Source organism: Vipera berus (assembly GCF_964194415.1).
Source record: "Vipera berus genome assembly, chromosome: 16".
NCBI classification, from domain to species: domain Eukaryota; kingdom Metazoa; phylum Chordata; class Lepidosauria; order Squamata; family Viperidae; genus Vipera; species Vipera berus.
The window spans coordinates 5,820,451-5,838,603 of NC_138219.1; the positions used below are offsets into that span (position 1 = coordinate 5,820,451).

General features: G+C 47.2%; 1 protein-coding gene across 1 annotated transcript in view; it reads right to left on the reverse strand.

Moving 5' to 3' along the window:
- Positions 1–850: 850 nt before the first annotated feature.
- TAGLN2 (transgelin 2) overlaps positions 851–18,153 on the reverse strand; it is a 19,456-nt gene continuing 2,153 nt past the window's right edge. Inside the window, exons 2-5 of the mRNA XM_081340280.1 lie at positions 7,219–7,439; positions 5,965–6,139; positions 4,488–4,590; positions 851–2,099 (exon numbers count right to left, since the gene is read on the reverse strand). Coding sequence (XP_081196406.1) covers positions 1,958–2,099; positions 4,488–4,590; positions 5,965–6,139; positions 7,219–7,398 — 600 coding nt within the window. The 5' untranslated portion in view covers positions 7,399–7,439 and the 3' untranslated portion in view covers positions 851–1,957. The remainder of the gene's footprint in view (positions 2,100–4,487; positions 4,591–5,964; positions 6,140–7,218; positions 7,440–18,153) is intronic.

Genomic DNA, 18,153 nt, shown 5'->3' on the forward strand with positions numbered 1-18,153 from the left:
AGAAACCCGGTCATTTTTTGAATCCAAGAGTTTAAAACGAAAAAAAAAAAACCCTCGGCTAGGGTTTGGTTGATGAAGTAATAATAGTAATAATAGTAATAAATTAATAGTAATAAATTTGGAAGGGGCCTTGGAGGTCATCCAGTCCAACCCCCTGCTCAGGCAGGAAACCCTATGCCATTTCAGACAAATGGCTGTCCAGTCTCTGCTTCAAAACTTCCAGCGTTGGAGCATTCGCCGCTTCTGGAGGCAAGGAGTTCCACTGGTTAATTGTTGAAAGTATCTGTGAAGGCTTCCGAGTTCTTCCCGCAGGCACAGGCAAAGCACCCCGCAAACACTTCCCAGACTCCCCCATCCCTGCATTCCCCCCCCCCCGACATATCCTGGTTTTCTCTCGATCGTTTTCGTAGAAGCATTTTAAAGCAAGGAAGCTGCAGCCTCGCAGATCGAGCTGCTAGATTTTTCGCAAGGACGTTTCTCGTGCAAACGCTCGCTGCGTTGCACGGGGGGTGGCAGAATTAAAATCCCGTGGAGACTTAATTCGCCTTTTCATCGGTAGGGGGCTTTCCCTGGGAGGTCTTAAGTCCCCCCCCTTAAATCAATCAATCAATCAATCAGTCAGTCAGTCAATCAATCAATCAATCCCTGGCCCTGTCTGTAAACTGGGATTTGCGTAGACTTTCAGCTTTTGCCTGAATGAAAGAGTGATACCTGGCTGGAACTGCTGGGAGAGGTAGTCCAGAAACACATGGGAAAGGTTCCTTTCCTCCCCCCCTAAAGACCCCCCCCACACACACACACTCACTTCAACCAAAGAGAAGGACACAGGCCCATAAACAAAAAGAATCGAGCAACCTTTATTTGTGATCAAGAGCCTTGAGGCAAAATACTTTCTGCAAAGTTCGGAGTAGTTATCACGTCTGGCTTTGCCCCCCACCCCACCCCAAACGCTTCTGCTGCTGCCGCTACGTGACTCAACAGCGCTCCCAAAGGCCAAGACCAAAAGGCTGGTCCGGCTGTGGAGGATGGGTACGGGGAAATTAAGCACCCTCAAGGCTGGTTTTCCTCCCTACCACCCACCCCCCCTTGACTGATTTTAAGCATTTTGCAAGAAAAACAATAGAAACAGACGACAAACTCAGCCGCACGGCTCTGCCCCCGTCTTCTATTAACCCCACTGCCCCCTCCTCAAAATAAAAAGCTGAACCCGGGAAGCGTAGATAGAGGGGGTCCTTCAAGCACCCCGCTTCCCCAGGGGTGACTTTTGGGGAGAAAAGGGGTGAATCACCTGATCTTCCTAGTCTTTCAGACTGCGGCGGCCACGGCCGCCAGCCATTCACTCAAAATGAAGAAGTGGGGCAGTTCAGCATCTGTAGGATCTAGTAGGTATTCTGGGGTGAAACAAAACAGGCCCCGTGTAACTCTAGAAATTACTTTAAAAAAAATGATTATTTTGGTCCAGAAGAGAAGGGCAATTTCTGGGGTTTGGGTTCCAAAGGAGCGTTACCTTAAAAAAGGGAGGCCGTCAGCCTTTGCAGCTCGGAGGCCACGTTCTTTTTTTTGAAACCTTTGGAGAAAAGATACGGGAAAGACACCACCTCTCGCCTTTGGCATTGGTCGCGAGTGGATGGAAGAAAAGGGGTGGGGGGAAATATCGATATTTGGGGATCCTTGGAGAGAGGAAGGGTCACGAGATGTTGGAGAGGCAGGGGAAAAAAATTAAATAATCCCAGCCGAGACAGGAAAAGCAGGAACGGGGGAGATACGACTGAAAATACAAAACAAAACAAAAAAACCCTAGACGGGGGTCTTTTTTTTATATATTAAAAAAAACCGGTGGCATGGAGTCTGGAAGCAAAATGGAGAATCCAAAAGGATTGTTTCTCGGAGAAGAAACTCGCGAAGGCTCTCTGGAAAAGGAAGAGATCGGAGGAGGTGACGGACGGCAACGGTGGGCTCAAAGGATCTGACGGGGCATCCCGTAGCCCGTCATGCCGGCTTGGGAAGCCCCTCGATTTGTCCCCATCTGCAGCCCGATGACGTTTTGCCCCTCGCGCATTTTGTCATCCGAGAAGGCGCGGCGGTTCTCCTGGGATTTCCTAGCCAGACAAAGGAAAAGTCTGAATGAGGACAGGGGTGGGTGGGTGTGAAATTCCCGGGTTGAAAAGCGATCATTGTTTAAATGGTAGTTTAATGAAGAAGGGGGAAAAAACAAAAAAAACCCAAGGCTGACACCTCAAGGGGCAGCAATACAGGCGGTCCTCGTTTAGTGACCGTTCGATGTTACAACGGGACTGGAAAAAGTGACCTTGTGTCTTGCCTTTCACGCTTTTGACCATTGCGGCATCCCCACGGTCAGGTCACGTGATCACAGTTCGGACGCTTGGCAACCGGCATGTATTTACGAGAGTTGTACTGTCCTCTCTCTCTCTCTCTCTCTCTCTCTCTCTCTCTCTCTCTCTCTCTCTGTGTGTGTGTGTGTGTGTGATGTGATCACTATTTCCAACAAGCGAACTCAAATGGGGGAAGCCTGATTTGCTTAAGGACCTTGGGACTCCCTTAACAACTGCGATGATTCAACTGCAACAACTGTGGCAGAAAAGATCATGTTGTTGTTGTTTAGCTGCGAAGTCGTGTCCGATCCATCGCCACCCCACGGACAACGTTCCTCCAGGCCTTCCTGTCCTCTACCATCTTCTGGAGTCCCTTTAGGCTCACGCCTCCCGCTTCAGGGACTCCATCCAGCCACCTCATTCTCTGTCGTCCCCTTCTTCTCTTGCCCTCCATCTTTCCCAAAAGATAGATATATAGATATCTAGATATGTACAGAGATAGATTATGTAGATAGATAGAAACAGAGACAAAGATATAGATAGATATAGAGATATGATAGATATTTTTGTTGTTAGCTGCGAAGTCGTGTCCGACCCATCGCGACCCCATGGACAACGTTCCTCCAGGCCTTCCTGTCCTCTACCATCTTCTGGAGTCTATTTAAGCTCACGCCTCCTGCTTCAGTGACTCCATCCAGCCACCTCATTCTCTGTCGTCCCCTTCTTCTCTTGCCCTCAACCTTTCCCAGCATGAGGCTCTTCTCCAGTGAGTCCTTCCTTCTCATTAGGTGGCCAAAGGATTTGAGTTTTAGCTTCAGGATCTGGCCTTCTAAAGAGCAGTCGGGGTGGATCTCCTCTTGGACCGACCGGTTGGATCGCCTTGCAGTCCGAGGGACTCGCAGGAGTCTTCTCCAGCACCAGAGTTCAAAGGCCTCCATTCTTTGGCGCTCAGCCTTTCTTAGAGTCCAGAAAAATCGTAAAATGGGACAAAACTCACTTAACAATGCCTCGCTCAGGAGCAAAAGTGACGGGCTCAGTTTGGTCACGAGTCAAGGACTATCTGTGCAATTCAAGGTGCTGGTTGTCACCTTCTAAGCCCTCCACGGCTTGGGGCCAGGACCATCTTTTATCAGTTACAGCCCCCGCCTCCCCGCCCAGAACAGGGCGGGTGTTATGGGTCCCCGCTCTTGAGGTGGTCCATCTGGTGGGACCAAGAAGAAGGGCGTTCTCTGTGGTGGCTCCCTCCCTGTTATTTGAAGGACCGTCATCTCCCAGTCTTCTCTACTTGACCCACCAGAGTGAGGAGGCAAGGGATGTCCTGTGTCCCTTCTCTTAAGGAGGTCCATCTGGTGGGACCCAACCTGTAGAACATCATCCCCGCAGAAATAAGATTGGCTTCCACTTGGGACACTCTCTCGCGAGGCCCTGAAGACCCGGTTCTGCCAACCCCAGGTGGGGAGCCCAGGCGAATACAGCACCCATTGTGTGTTGGTGTGATTGTTGCTTCCAGAAGGAAAGGTTTTATTGGGCTGTTAACTCTACAAGCTGCCTAGAGCAGGGGTAGGCAACCTTGGCTCTTTTATGACACGTGGACTTCAACCCCCAGAATTCCTGAGGCAGCCACGCTGAGGGGAAAGGGAGAGGTTGCCAAGCTGGCTTAGGAATTCTGGGAGTTGAAGTCCATCAGTCATGAAGTGGCCATAGTTCCCCCATGCTGGCTCAGGAATTTTGGGAGTTGAAGTCCACGAGTCATGAAGAGGCCATAGTTCCCCCATGCTGGCTCAGGAATTCTGGGAGTTGAAGTCCACCAGTCATGAAGGGGCCATAGTTTCCACCATGCTAGCTCAGGAATTCTGGGAGTTGAAGTCCACCAGTCATGAAGAGGCCATATTCCCCCATGCTGGCTCAGGAATTCTGGGAGTTGAAGTCCACCAGTCATGAAGAGGCCATATTCCCCCATGCTGGCTCAGGAATTCTGGGAGTTGAAGTCCACGAGTCATAAAAAAGCCAAGATTGCCTACCCCTGTGACCTAGAGTCATCCTGAGTGAGGCAGCCATATCAATTTTCTTAATAAAACAGAAACCATCAGTACCCAGGCAGACCCTTGGTGCCCCCGCTGGGCTTTCAATCAATTGGTTTACAAGCCCACTTACTTCGGGAACCAGTTGGGGTCTCCCGCGAAGAAGCCGTCGTCTTTGGAGACTGCCAACCCGCCCAGGTTCATCAAGGTCCTCTGGACGCAGGCCATGTTCTTCCCTGTGAGTGGAAAGAAGTCAGAAAGGGGTTTTGCGGGCGTCGCTTCTAGTCCACTGCACTTCCGAGGCCCTAACCTCATTCTCACAACCTCTTATGGTAAGATGTTGCCTGCATTCTGCGGACGTGTCCAAAAACCCTGAACTTTTTTCTCACAAACCGCTATTTGCACGCCTTTCCCTGAAGGCTAAGAACAGAACAAGAGTTCTTCATCGGCCAAGCGCAACTGGGCCCACGTAAGGAATTTTGTCTCCAGCGTGTTAAGCTCTCAGCGCACATGTGATAAATCGTACATACAGAGAGTCCTCGACTTACGAGCATAATTGTGCCCAAAATTTCCTTTAATAAGCGAGACATTTGATAAGTGATTTTTTTCTTCACTTTAACCACCTTTCTTGCCGCGGTCATTAAGGGAAACACTGCAGTGGTTAAGCTTAGCAGCCCGATTGTTAAGCGAGGCTCGACTGTGGTTGTAAAATGAGGACTACCTACATTGACTCCTGCAAATTCTGCCCCCAGTTCTGACATTTCCAGTTGAAAGGAAAAGGGAAAAAATTTAGTTTGTAGCCATCCCTTAAAAACAAAACAAGAGCCTCATTTTTCCCCCAAGTGTGGCAACCTAAAGACCAAATAGTATTGTAGCTTTAAAAATGTTGACTCAAATCAGATACCTTTTGAAAACAAACTAGTAGTTTTTGGACAGTGAGTATCAAAAAGATTTAATGCTACAAAAAAAAGAGTTTGGGTAGAAACTTGGCCGTAGGCAACTAACAGAAAGCTGAGCAAATAGGCCGGTTTTTAACAGGCTGTCTCTTATCCCCATAAGGAGGTTTATGGGTAGGATCGGGTGCAAATAGTCAGTCCACAGAGAAGAGCAACAAAGATGATCAGGGGACTGGAGGCTAAAACATTTAAGGAACGGTTGCTGGAATTGGGTATGTCTAGTTTAATGAAGAGAAGGACTAGGGGGGACATGACAGCAGCGTTCCAGTATCTCAGGGGCTGCCCCAAAGAAGAGGGAGTCAAGCTATTCTCCAAAGCACCTGAAGGCAGAACAAGAAGCAATGGATGGAAACTAATCAAGGAGAGAAGCAACCTAGAACTAAGGAGAAACTTCCTGACAGTGAGAACAATTAACCAGTGGAATAACCCACCTCCAGAAGCTGTGAATGCTCCAACACTGGAAGTTTTTAAGAAAAGACTGGACAATCATTTGTCTGAAATGGGGATAGGGTTTCCTGCCTGAGCAGGGGGGTTGGACTAGATGACCTCCAAGGTCCCTTCCAACTTTATTATTATTATTATTATTATTACCCGGCTAGTTGCTAGAAGCGCCAATGCTTGATGGCGCCTCTTCTTTCCTTTTGAAACATTTACCTTCCCACAAATCAACGGTTTGGAAAATGTCCGAAGCCAGGATGCCATACTTCTCCGCTGCGCGTAAGAACTGAGAAATCTGCTCCATTTGTTTGAAGGCCATGCTGGAAGACTGGATCTTGGCCACAGGCCCCTGGCCCTTGGGATAGAGGCTGTTGATCAGCTGGCAGAGCACCTAATGAGAACAGGAAGCATCATACATTTAACTTTGGTCTTTTGGCCAGTCCCTTTTCCGTTGGCGATTGTCTTAGCTTATCGTTCAAGGGTCAAAACCAAGATGGAGTTGGTCTCCTTGAGCCAAAAAAAAAATTCTGATGGACAATACTCTGGGCTGACATAAAGCAGATTTGAAGTCTCTGCTATAAAGTTTTACAAAAAGATGGGTCAAAGGGTGATTTTGTGTCTAAATGTCAAGGAGCAAGTTGCTAGTCCCTATTAGAAAAACATACATCTAAAAAAAATCAATTCTTTACTAAATGATCGGTCAGCTGATGATTTTGTGTCTAAATGTCAAGGAGCAAGTTGCTAGTCCCTATTAGAAAAACATACATCTAAAAAAAATCAATTCTTTACTAAATGATCGGTCAGCTGATGATTTTGTGTCTAAATGTCAAGGAGCAAGTTGCTAGTCCCTATTAGAAAAAACATACATCTAAAAATATCTATTCTTCTTTACTAAATGATCGGTCAGATGATGATTTTGTGTCTAAATGTCAAGGAACAAGGTGCTAGTCCCTATTAGAAAAGCATGGATCTAAAAATGACCTACTAAGTGATCAGCCAAATGGTGATTTTGTTTTTAAATATCACCAAATAGGTTGCTAGCCCCTAGTAAAAAAGATTGGCTCTAAAAATCTGCTCTGCTTTATGGCCTAAACTAATGCTTCCATATAGCAGCCAAGCTTTTTTTTAATGGGTTTATTTTAAAAAGCCCACAAGAGAGTTATAAATTATTTATATTTGCCTCAACATCTGGAGTAGATACTAATTTAACAAGAGCTGTTAAAACTTTTTCTTTAAATGCAAATTCTTCCCTTTAGGCCTCCCGTTTTTCCCCAACGTGGGTGGCTTCATTAATGCACCTTTTTTGATTTAATCTTCCTTTCTTTCACCAACCCCACCATGGATTCGACCAAAATACCCTCTGAAATAATTTTTGACAGCCAGTTCTGTTTTTATCCAAATACGGCGAGAAGGGGCAGAGGAGAAAAATAGAGGCAACACGAGCAAAAAAATTAAAATAAAATTCCTCACCGTGCCATCTTTCAGCCACTTCTGGAAATTGTCTTTGCCTGGTTCGGGGTCCCCACTGTTTGGCCCAACCTGGGCCTTGATCCACTGGATGAGAATCTGTTCAAGCTCAGGATCGTACTGTCGGTCGATCTTTTGCTGAACCTCCCGACTGAGTCCGTAAGCAGGGCCTCGGTTCGCCATGACGCTACAGTGGGTGGGTGATAGATTTCCAAAAATGTGATCTGGGAGAGAGGAAGACCATTTTAGGATTAAATGGCTGGATATCCCAGAATATATTAAGGTGTTTTTCAACCTCAGCAACCTCAAGATGGGCGGACTTCAACTCCCAGAATTCCTCAGCCAGGATCAACTCCCAGAATTCCCTAGCCAACGTGCTTTAAGATGGGTGGACTTCAACTCCCAGAATTCCTCAGCCAGGACCAACTCCCAGAATTCCCCAGCCAGCATGCTTTAGGATTAGATTTTAGGATTAGATCTCCCAGATCTTCACCCATGCTGGATAGAGAATTATGAGAACTGAAGTTCACAAACTTCCAAGTTGTCAAACTTGGACACTTCCGATGTAAATCAAAGCATGGCAACAAAAAAAATCAAATGTGCAAAAAACAAAGCTTGCCACGGGGCAAAAGGCTCTTCAGTCTTCGGCTGATCACGGTCAATGGCCGAAGGAACCTGGTTCAAGGAAAGCTGGTTTGTCTCAGAAAATGTTCTGGGTCTCAACCACCCGTCTGGATGTGCAATTTAGCACAGCAGCAGGAAATCCGTCGAGAATAGCTCTCTGTACGTGCTCAGGGTCATCTTCCTGACCCCGTCCAGATTGGCATCACGAGCCAAGGGGATTTAAGGAAAACGCTTCCACCAAAGCTGGTGAAACAACGGCCGTGATCTGGATTCCAATCTGGGCAGGCCTGGCAACACTCCACCTTCTTACTCAGCAGGGTGGGGCAAAACCCTCGGAGGAGACCGACTCCGCTGACTCACTTCTGGCTGCTGATCACAAACTCTTCTTCTCTCATCCAAGCCTTGATCATCTCTTGGGTTGCGCCCGCCGGCTTGCCAGCCACGACGAGGCCAAAAATGTGAGTCAAGAGTACAGGTAGCCCTCGACTTAACGACAATGGAGGCCCCCGAATTTCCATTGCTAAGCAAGACAGTTGTTAAGTGCGACTCACCCCAATTTTACATCCTTTTTTGGGGGGGGGACAAAAAGACATAAATGTTGGGATTTGGGGGAAAAGTGCAGAGAAGAGCAACTAAGACGATTGAAGGCCTGGGGACTGAAACGTAGGAAGAACGGTTGCAGGATTTGGGAATGGCCAGTCTAGAGAAAAGAAGGACTGGGGTTTTTTTGGGGGGTGGGAGACGGGGACATGATAGCCGTGTTCCGGTACTTGAGGGGCTGCCCCAAAGAAGAGGGGGTCAACCAATTCTCCAGAGCGCCTGAAGGCAGGACAAGAAGCAACGGATGGAAACTCATCAAGGAGAGAAGCAACCTGGAACTAAGGAGGATATTTCTTGGCAGTGAGAACAATTAACCAGGGGAACAGCTTGCCACCAGATGTTGTGGGTGCTCCATCACTGGGGGTGTGTGTTTCTTTAAGAAGAGACCGGACAAACAAATGGTATAGGGCCTCCTGCCTGAGCAGGGAGGGTTGGACTAGAAGACCTCCAAGGTCCCTTCCAGCTCTGATTGAAGACTGAACTGCTGAAATAAATACTGAGATTTCTTATTTGTACAACAAGTTGGGGAAGAAAAAAGGGTCCCACAGGGACCCGGCACACCCCAATTGCCTCTGCCCCCCCCATCTACACACACACACACACACACACACGACAAAAGGGATGCCAAGGCCGAAAGGCAGGGCAGGTCTAATGGGTTACCTCAGCCTTATAATGGAAGGCACTTCCCTGGAGTAAATCAAAGATGTTCTTGTGTGGGCCGGAGGGAATAGCTGCTACTATCTCCTCTCATCCCCTCCTTCCTTTCTCAGTCCAATTCTTACATCATTGTGGCTTTGTTTTAAGTTTTCCTCTGTATCCCAGTTCCAAATCTGATAAACGGAGAAGCCATTTCTCAAAGGGTGGGAAAGCAGCCTAAATGCAGACGTGCTTTGTCTAATTATCTTTTTTTTTTTTTTAAAGAAAACATGGTGTGTTTGAGGGGGGGAGGGCAACCTTGGGCCATTCTCCAGGAGATGGTGAGTTCTAGTCCCACCTTCGCCATGAAAACTGGCTGGCTGACTTTGAGCCAATCACCAGGAGACGGCGAGTTCTACTCCCGCCTTAGGCATGAAAGCCAACTGGGTGACTTTGGGCCAATCACCAGGAGACAGTGGGTTCTAGTTCTGCCTTAGGCTTGAAAGCCAATTGGATGGCTTTGGACCAATCACCAGGCAACGGCGATTTCTACTCCCGCCTTAGGCATGAAAAACAGCTGGATGACTTTGAGCCAATCACCAGGAGATGGTGAGTTCTAGTTCTGCCTTAGGCATGAAAGCCAATTGGATGCCTTTGGACCAATCACCAGGCAACGGCGATTTCTACTCCCGCCTTAGGCATGAAAAACAGCTGGATGACTTTGAGCCAATCACCAGGAGATGGCAAGTTCTAGTTCTGCCTTAGGCATGAAAGCTGGCTGGGTGACTTTGGACCAATCACCAGGAGATGGTGAGTTCTAGTCCCACCTTAGCCATGAAAAACAGCTGGGTAACTTTGAGCCAATCACCAAGAGACGGCGAGTTCTAGTTCTGCCTTAGACATGAAAGCTGGCTGGGTGACTTTGGACCAATCACCAGGAGACGGCGAGTTCTAGTCCCACCTTAGGCACGAAAGCCAGCTGGGTGACTTTTGGGTCAGTCCCTCCTTCTCATCCCAACCCACCTCACAGGGTTGCTTTTCTGGAGAAAACAGGAAGAGGATGCTGTGCTGTTGGGTATGTTCACCATTTTGTATTATTTGTAAAAAAAAAAAAACCCAATAAAGAGGGGACCGAAACAAATAAGATCAAGGTTTTGTCAAAGTGGCCAACTTTCAACTCTGTGGACTTAATTTTAAGTCCCAGAATTGAAAAAAAAGAGAGAGAATTTTTAAGGAATCCCTCCAAGCAAACCAAAAGGGGGGAAAAACAGGACAGGCCACACTAAAATTGTGCATTAAAGGGAAACAGAAATATTTAAGGGACAGACGAGGCGTATATATATATATATATATATATATATATATATATATATATATATATATATATATATATATATATACACACATACAGGTCAGTTCCCATAATCTTGCCAACTTTCCAACCCCCCCCATCCCCCTCCTCCACGAGCCTTAGGGAGACCACCCGCTGGCATCCATTGTCCCCTTTCTCAGACAACACTCGGCTCTTTGTTCTTCGCCCCGTCTCCTCTTTCTCGCAAAAAAAGGCCCCAGCTGCAAAGCGTCGTCCGCTTTCTTGCCTTAAGAAAAGCCAGGCTGATTTGTCCTTTTAATATCCTGAAAAATATCCTTTTCTCTTTCTCCCCCTTCAAACCGGGATCAAACCAGAGCTAGGCGGTAGCTGAACTATGGCGAACCCCGAATCGTTAGACCTCAAGAGGTCTTCTAGTCCAACCCGGGCCAACTGGGTTTCCTCATTCAGGTCACCTTGAGGGGGGGGAAAGAAGGCCAGCCGCCACTGGCACATTGGCTGTGCCAGTCCTATGAAGCCATGGTTTGCTCAATGGTGGTTTACCGAGCAGGATCCAGTGGGCGAGCGTGCTATCCTCAACTCAGTGGAAGGCCTAGCAAGCACATTGGTACAGCAGGCCAGGTTTCCTGGCTGTTAACCCTGGTTCCTTTTTTTTTCTTTTTTATGTTGGCTTAGTGTGCTTGTGTGAAGCCAGGACGTCGTGACTAAGCTTCATGGCCAATTTCATCCGGCCACAACGTCCAAGGTGGGAAAAGAGAACGGAGCAAGCCACGTTGTTGTGAGCTGAAGGATCAAGAGGGCTTCAAGGTTTGATTCTGCAACGGGAATAAAAATGCAGAGAGGCCTTGCGGATGCCGAACAGACCCAGGTCAATGCAAAGGAAGTTAGAAGCGAATTGACACTGAATCTTAGAAAATATCAGCTTCCTGGGGTGGGGGTGGGGGGAGGAAGAGGAGGAGGCGGAAGGAGGGGAGGAAGGAGGAGAGGGCGGGGTGGTGGTGGCTTTAGAAGAACAGAATTAGAAATAATCGAATAAGGCCAGACTTTATTTGGTCAAATGTGATTTAAGACACCCAAACAATTGGTCTCCGGTGCAGAAACTCTCAATGTAGGTTTAAGATTTAGGTTGCTAAGCTCTTGTTTTGTCCCGATCTGAGTAGCCCAGCAGAAAAAAACAAAAAAACTCTGCAACAAAGAGACTCAGTCCTAGAGCAAAACAACAACGACAAGAACACACACAGACACAGAAAAAATGAGGAATTAAGCCCAGAAGCAGATCTTAAAAAACGTGAACAGGAAACTCCGGCTACTGAGAATTATGAGCAAAGTGGAGACTGGGGACTCCACTCAACCAGAAATAAGAGCAGTGCGCAAAACAGGATGTTTGTGTGTGTTTTCTGTGTGCAAGCCTCCGAGGTGAGAGGTTAGCTGCTGCTGCTGCTGCTGTCCCTGAAAAGCTAAGCCACTGACCTGGTCCTCAGTCTCCCCCCCCAACTGACTGTTGACAAACGTAAGCGAAGCCTCCACGTACAGCCGCAGTATACCTGACTTTTGACTGCAATCCTCCACTGTGTTAATCCACAATGGGCTCTGGTTTAGTTCTGAATTGGCCCACGGCCTGTGGTTTAAAAACCAGAGTTATGGGCTCCAGCAGGGTGCAACCCAGACCACGGCTTTTCTGGAGAAGCCTTGGATTTTTGCATAAATCTGAAAAAAATAAATAAATCTCTTTTTCTGCCCGGCAGAGAAACTTAACCACATTATGGCTGTTAATGCAAACTAGGCCTTGCCGCTCCAGCTGGTGCTATGGCATCGCTCCAAATCTTGGAAATCACCTGGAAATAAGTCACCATCTTGTTTGGCTTCTGTGTGGAAACAGCCCTTCCGTGTTATGGAGAGAGAGAGAGAGGGGGAAAAAAATATCTCTCTGCAAATGTTTATTAGGCTGCTCGAAGCCCAGGGATATCAGAAGCCAGGAAAGGATCATAAAAAGTGCCATCTCGCTTACAGATCCCTGCATTTTCCAGAATGACAATATGACCACGGTTGGAATTGGAAACTTCCATTGCTAAGCACTAGCCACGGCACTTATATACCGCTCCGCGGCGCTTTACAGCCCTCTCTTAAGCGGTTTCCAGAGACGGCATAACGTCGCCCCCAACAATCTGGGTCCTCATTTTACGGACCTCGGAGGGATCGAACTCCTGGCGGTGGGCAGAGTTTAGCCGGCAATGCTGCGTTCTTGACCACGGCTCGAGCGAGGTGGTTCTTAAACGAGTCGCGCCTGATTTTTACAACTTCCGCCGCGGCTGTTAAGCAAATCACCGCGGTTGTTAAGCGAATCCCATAGTCGTTAAACAAATCCAGCTTGCCTCTTTGACTCAAGCCGACCCGAGTCGTTTCATTTTAGGGTTCAAATGTGCTCAGAAAAGAGTTTCATTCTGCAGTTGGGGAGGGACCCTCTTTTTTTTTTGCGCCCTTCGCTGCTGGATGGCCCTCAATTAAGGAAATTGCCCCGATGCTGGCTAGCTAATCCCATCCCATTCTGGCTTTGCCAGAAACACCCTCAACCAGCATTCAGGGCTTAGCAAAATCTGAGCAAATTCACTAAGAGCCAGGAAGGAAGTTTGCTAGATGATTGCTAGATTCTCATTTAGGGTGTGGTAGATAATTAACGGGCGAAAACATGCCGAAGAACAGAACTGTACTTCAGCCTTTTTTGGTAGCTCTTAAGGGGGAAGGTTCAAAATGTGGAGCTGATCTTGGTTAACACCCCAAAACCACGCCACGGGCACCGTTCTTATTTAGCAGGGACAGGAAGGAGTGGAGTAGAGAGATGTGTAAGTCAGAAGCCACAGCGGTTGGCGAGAAACTTCCTGAGGCTTTTATTTAATATACACACACACAAAGCATTGTTGTAGCAACGAGGTTTATTTTTCCTTTTTTTGCAGGCTTTTCGGAATGCAAAAGGGTCGAAGCCCAGCCACCAATTTCTGTTTCGCTAGCCAAAGAGATGCTTTTTTTGAGGAAGTTCAGAGGCTTAGTTGCAAATAACTTTTCCATCGGCTTGCCCGCCCCCCTCCCCCCCCCCCCGGCCTCTGGCATTGGGAGGTAGACTATCCCTAAGCTGGGAGGTTCCGCTGCCAAAAAAAAAAGAGGTTCAGCCAAACCCATTCCCCTTCTGGCAAATGGCGATGGTGTGGACTTCAGGATCCTGCAATTTTGCGATGCAAAATTTTGGATTTTGCAAATAAATAAATAAATAAATAAATAAATAAGGGGGAAAAAACAAATGCAAAAGTTTAGGATGCAAAAAAACAAACCCCAGGGATGCTGCGATGGTCAGCAATGTGAGGATCGATCCTAGGTCCCTTCTTTAAGTGCTGTTGTAAGCTTGAATGGTTGCTAAAATGAATAGTCATAAGTTGCGGCTGCTTGTATACAGCCTGTGTATATCTTCCATCTTTACTTTGGCTTTGCTTTGTCACAGGAAGGAAACTACAAGTAACAAGGACAAATGGTTGACTTACAACCATTTGTGTAGTGACTGTTCAAAGTTACAACGGCACTGAATGAAATGACTTACGACCGGTTTTCACACGGCCGCTGCAGCATCCCCAGGGTCGGGTGATCAAAATTCAGACCCTTGACAACTGACTCAGATTTATGACCGTCGCCAGCGGGCCCCGGGGGTCACGTGATCCCCTTTTGCGACCTTCTGACAAGCAGAGCCAGTGGGGAAAGCCAGATTTACTTAACAACCAAGTTACTAACTGCAGTGATCCCCTTAAAACCAGGGCTCGTCAAACTTGGCCACTTTTAAGACCTTGTGGCTGGCTGGCTGGCTGAGGAATTCTGGGAGCTGAAGTCCACAAGTTTGAAGACCCCTGCCCTTAAACCAGGGATCTTCAAACTTGGCCCTTTTATGACTTGTGGACTTCAACTCTCAGAATTCCTCAGCCAGCATGACTGGCTGAGGAATTCTGGGAGTTGAAGTCCACAAGTCTTAAAAGTGGCCAAGTTTGAAAACCCCTGCCCTTAAACTGTGGCCAGAGAGGTCGTAAAAAATGGGGCAAAACTCACTTAACAACCGTCGGGTTTAGCAATGGGAATTTGGGACTCAGCTGTGCTCGGGCGACCAGTAAATTGTGGCTTTTCACCCATTCATGAAAGCACACACAGGAGGCCGTGTGAAGGCAAGCTACAAGGGCATGCTGGGAAACAAAACAAACCAGCAAACGAGGCTTGATGCAATGGGAAACCCTACCTGCCCGCCCTACTGTTCCTTCTTTTGCCAGCAGAGCTGAATTGGCACACACACACACACACACATTCACAAACTCAGAATATAAATTCCCACCTTGCCACAGATAAGGAAGCAGGAAGGATTAAACCCACACCCAGTTTTCTCAGCCTGGCAGCTCAAAGATTTAAAAGGAGTCAGGATTGGCTGATCAGACACACCATTTTTTTTTGGGGGGGGGAATAAACCCTTCCATCTAGCAACCCTGCCCCCTACCTCCCCCCCCCAAGCCCACTCCCAACCAATTTCTCTATTGTTTTGCTTTACTGATACTGCTCGGCCAATTTTTCTCAACCAAAACAACCTTAAGACGGGTGGACTTCAAATCCCAGAATTCCCCAGGGACAGGGCAGCCCTCATGAATACAGATAAGTCCTCGACTTATGACAGTTCACTTAGCGACCATTCAAAGTTACAACGGCACTCAAGAGAGTGGCTTATGGCTGTTTTTCACACGACCGTCGTGATCAAAATTCAGACACTTGGCAACTGATTCGTATTTACGATGGTCGCCGTGTCTCCCGGGGTCACGCGATCCCCTTTGGCGACCTTCCGGCAAGCAAAGTCCACGGGGGAAGCCGGATCCACTTAACAACAGGGTTACTAACTTACTAACTGCAGTGGTTCACTTAACTTTGGTGAGGAAGGTCGTCAAACGGGGCAAAACTCACTGAACACGTGTCTCACTTAACAAGAGCCGTTGTAACTTCGAACAGTCACTAAACGAAGGGTTGTGAGTCTACCTGTCCCTTTTCAAGAGTAGAGTTCAGGTAGTCTTCAAACGTGGCCCTTTGATGACTTGTGGACTTCAACTCCCAGAATTCCTCTGCCTGGCTGAGGAATTCTGGGAGTTGAAGTCCACAAGTCACCAAAGGGCCACGTTTGAAGACCCCTGAGGTAGAGAGTGACCATTTTATTATACACTTAGGAAGGGGGTGGGGGGTGGAAAAGCACATTGGCCTTAGAAAGTGATCCTTGTTTATCTTCAAAATGTTTATTCAGCCACCACCCTGCCTTCTAGCCGCAGCGATGCAAAAATGCAGAAGACAAACAAAAGGTGGCGACACACCTATTGTGGGTCAACAGCGGGGAAAAAAAATCAGTTCAGGATTACTGCGTTCGGCCTGAACAGGAGGCGAGAGAGCTGGCTCAGATCTCTTTTTTGGGACTTAAGACAGGAAGCTACAATCCAGGTAGTCCTCGACTTATGACCACAATTGAGCTCCAAATTTCTGTTGTTAAGGGAGACAGTCAAGTACGGCAATTTAAGATCGATAAAATGTAATGAAATCTCTTCTGTTGTGGCAGGAAAGCTTCAGGGTCACCTATCTTTTTAAATTTCCCATAATGACTTTTGCTGATGTGGCATTGCTCCCAGGGCATTATGGGAATTCAAGCTACTCTGACGCCAGCCGCCTACAAGGGCCGTCTGCAATTCAGCAAGGATTCCAGCGCATTGGCTTCCCACACTGAATAAAGTCCCTGACTTTCAGCCACTCGTTCAGCGACTGTTTGACGTTACTGGACAAAGTGATTTCCAACTGGTCCTCACACTTAACGACCGTTCCAGTATCCCAACGGTAACGTGATCAAAATTTGGGTGCATGCATTCACGACGGTTGCAGCATCCTGGGGTCACGTGACCATCTATCCATGACCTTCCCAGCCGGCTTCTGACAAGCAGTCAACGGGGGAAGCCTGATTCGCTTAAGGATTGCATGATTCACTTAACAACCGCAGCCTTTGGCTTAACCGATGCCAGAAAGGTTGTAAAATTAGGCACGGGTCATTTGCGTAGCAAGGGGAGATTTTGCTCCCTGTTGTAGCTGTAACTCAAGGGCTGCCTGCTCCTGGTCAGTGTAGGCGTGTGGCTTTTTACCAACCTCCAACTTTGCCTTACACAATTATAAAATGGGAGGGGAAGACTGGCACAGCCTTAGCACAACGTGCAGAACCCAACCAGTGTGGGGGGTTTTTTTGGCTCAGCAAGCCACAATGAAGCAAATCAAGAGTTTTAACCGATTGCTCGAAAATTGAACCGCTAATAAATCGGCCTTCCACTCCGCAAAGGGAAGGAGGATTGGGAGGGGGAGAGAAAGACATTCCTTCGTTTCATTTTATGTTATTTTTGAAGTTTGCACAACAGGCACCTATTTATTTAACTCAACTCTGGACTTTATTGAAGCCTCTTCTCCATTGGAAGGACTCTGATCCCGGGAATTGTATGTCGGCAGAAAAATGTGTTCCGCCTTTCGGAGGGTCAAAAGTTTTGTTATTTTGCTCTCAAGCTGCAGTAACTAAGGAACTCCTTTGTGCGTGGGGGAAAAAAAAGGAACAGGGCCGCTAAGAGGGAAGGACAGGGAGTCCTCAACTTACGACCACAAGCGAGCCCAAAATTTACGTTGTTAAGTGAGGGATTTGTTAAGTGAAATTTCTCCCCTTTTGTACGACTTTCCTTGCCACATATTTCTTAAGCAAATCTCGCTGCAGTTGTTAAATTAACAACCTGGTTGTTAAGCGGATCTGGCTTCCTCATTGATTTGGCTTGTCAGAAGCTCACCAAAGGGGATCACGTGACTCATAACCGTCATAAATACGAGTCAGCTGCCAAGCATCCAAATGTAAATCACATGAACCTGGGGGTGCTGCAACAGTCGTGTGAAAAACGGCTGTAAGTTACTTTTTTCAATGCCGTTGCAACCTCGAACAGTCACGAAACGAAGGATTGTTAAGTCTGTGTCTAGCTGTAAATGCCGTTACTGTTAGTTGCTATTGTTAACAGTCATTAAGCAAATCAGTTAAGCAATTCTGGCTTCCCCCAACATCCTATTATGGAGGGTGTAGGGAAAAAAAAAGCAGAAAAGCTTCCTTGGCCTGTAATATTGGAAGCCAAGGTGGCAGATTCAGGTTTTTCTTCCTACTGGATGCATGCAGCTCCAGCTGTGGAACTCTCTGCCACAAGATGGCAATTTTGGCCAGCTCAAAAAGGCTTGTACATAGCAGCTCGGCTTCCTTAAAAAAAAAAAAAGGCCCAAGGAGAAACCAGAGGCCGAAATTGAGAATTTTGCAACCCGATAAGGCAGGCTTGCCATTATTAGCAGATCCTCTCGAAACAGTAAAATGGGTAATAAAATTTTAACTTTGTGATTCCCCTTGTTGCCACCTCCTGACAAGCAAAGCCAATGGGGGAAGCCAGATCCGCTTTACAACGGTGCGACTTACTAAACGATGGCAGTAATTCAGATGTGGCAAGAAAGGTTGTAAAATGGAGCAAAAATTACTTGTCTCGCTTAGCAACATTTTGGGCTCAAATGTGGTCGTAGGTCAAGGACTACCTGTATACCTATCAGTGTTCAATTCCGTCTGTGTGTGTGTCTTTTGTTTTTCTAATGCACATTTTAAAAAGTTTTGTCTAACTTTGTTCCGTTTCTGCAAAAATCTCCTT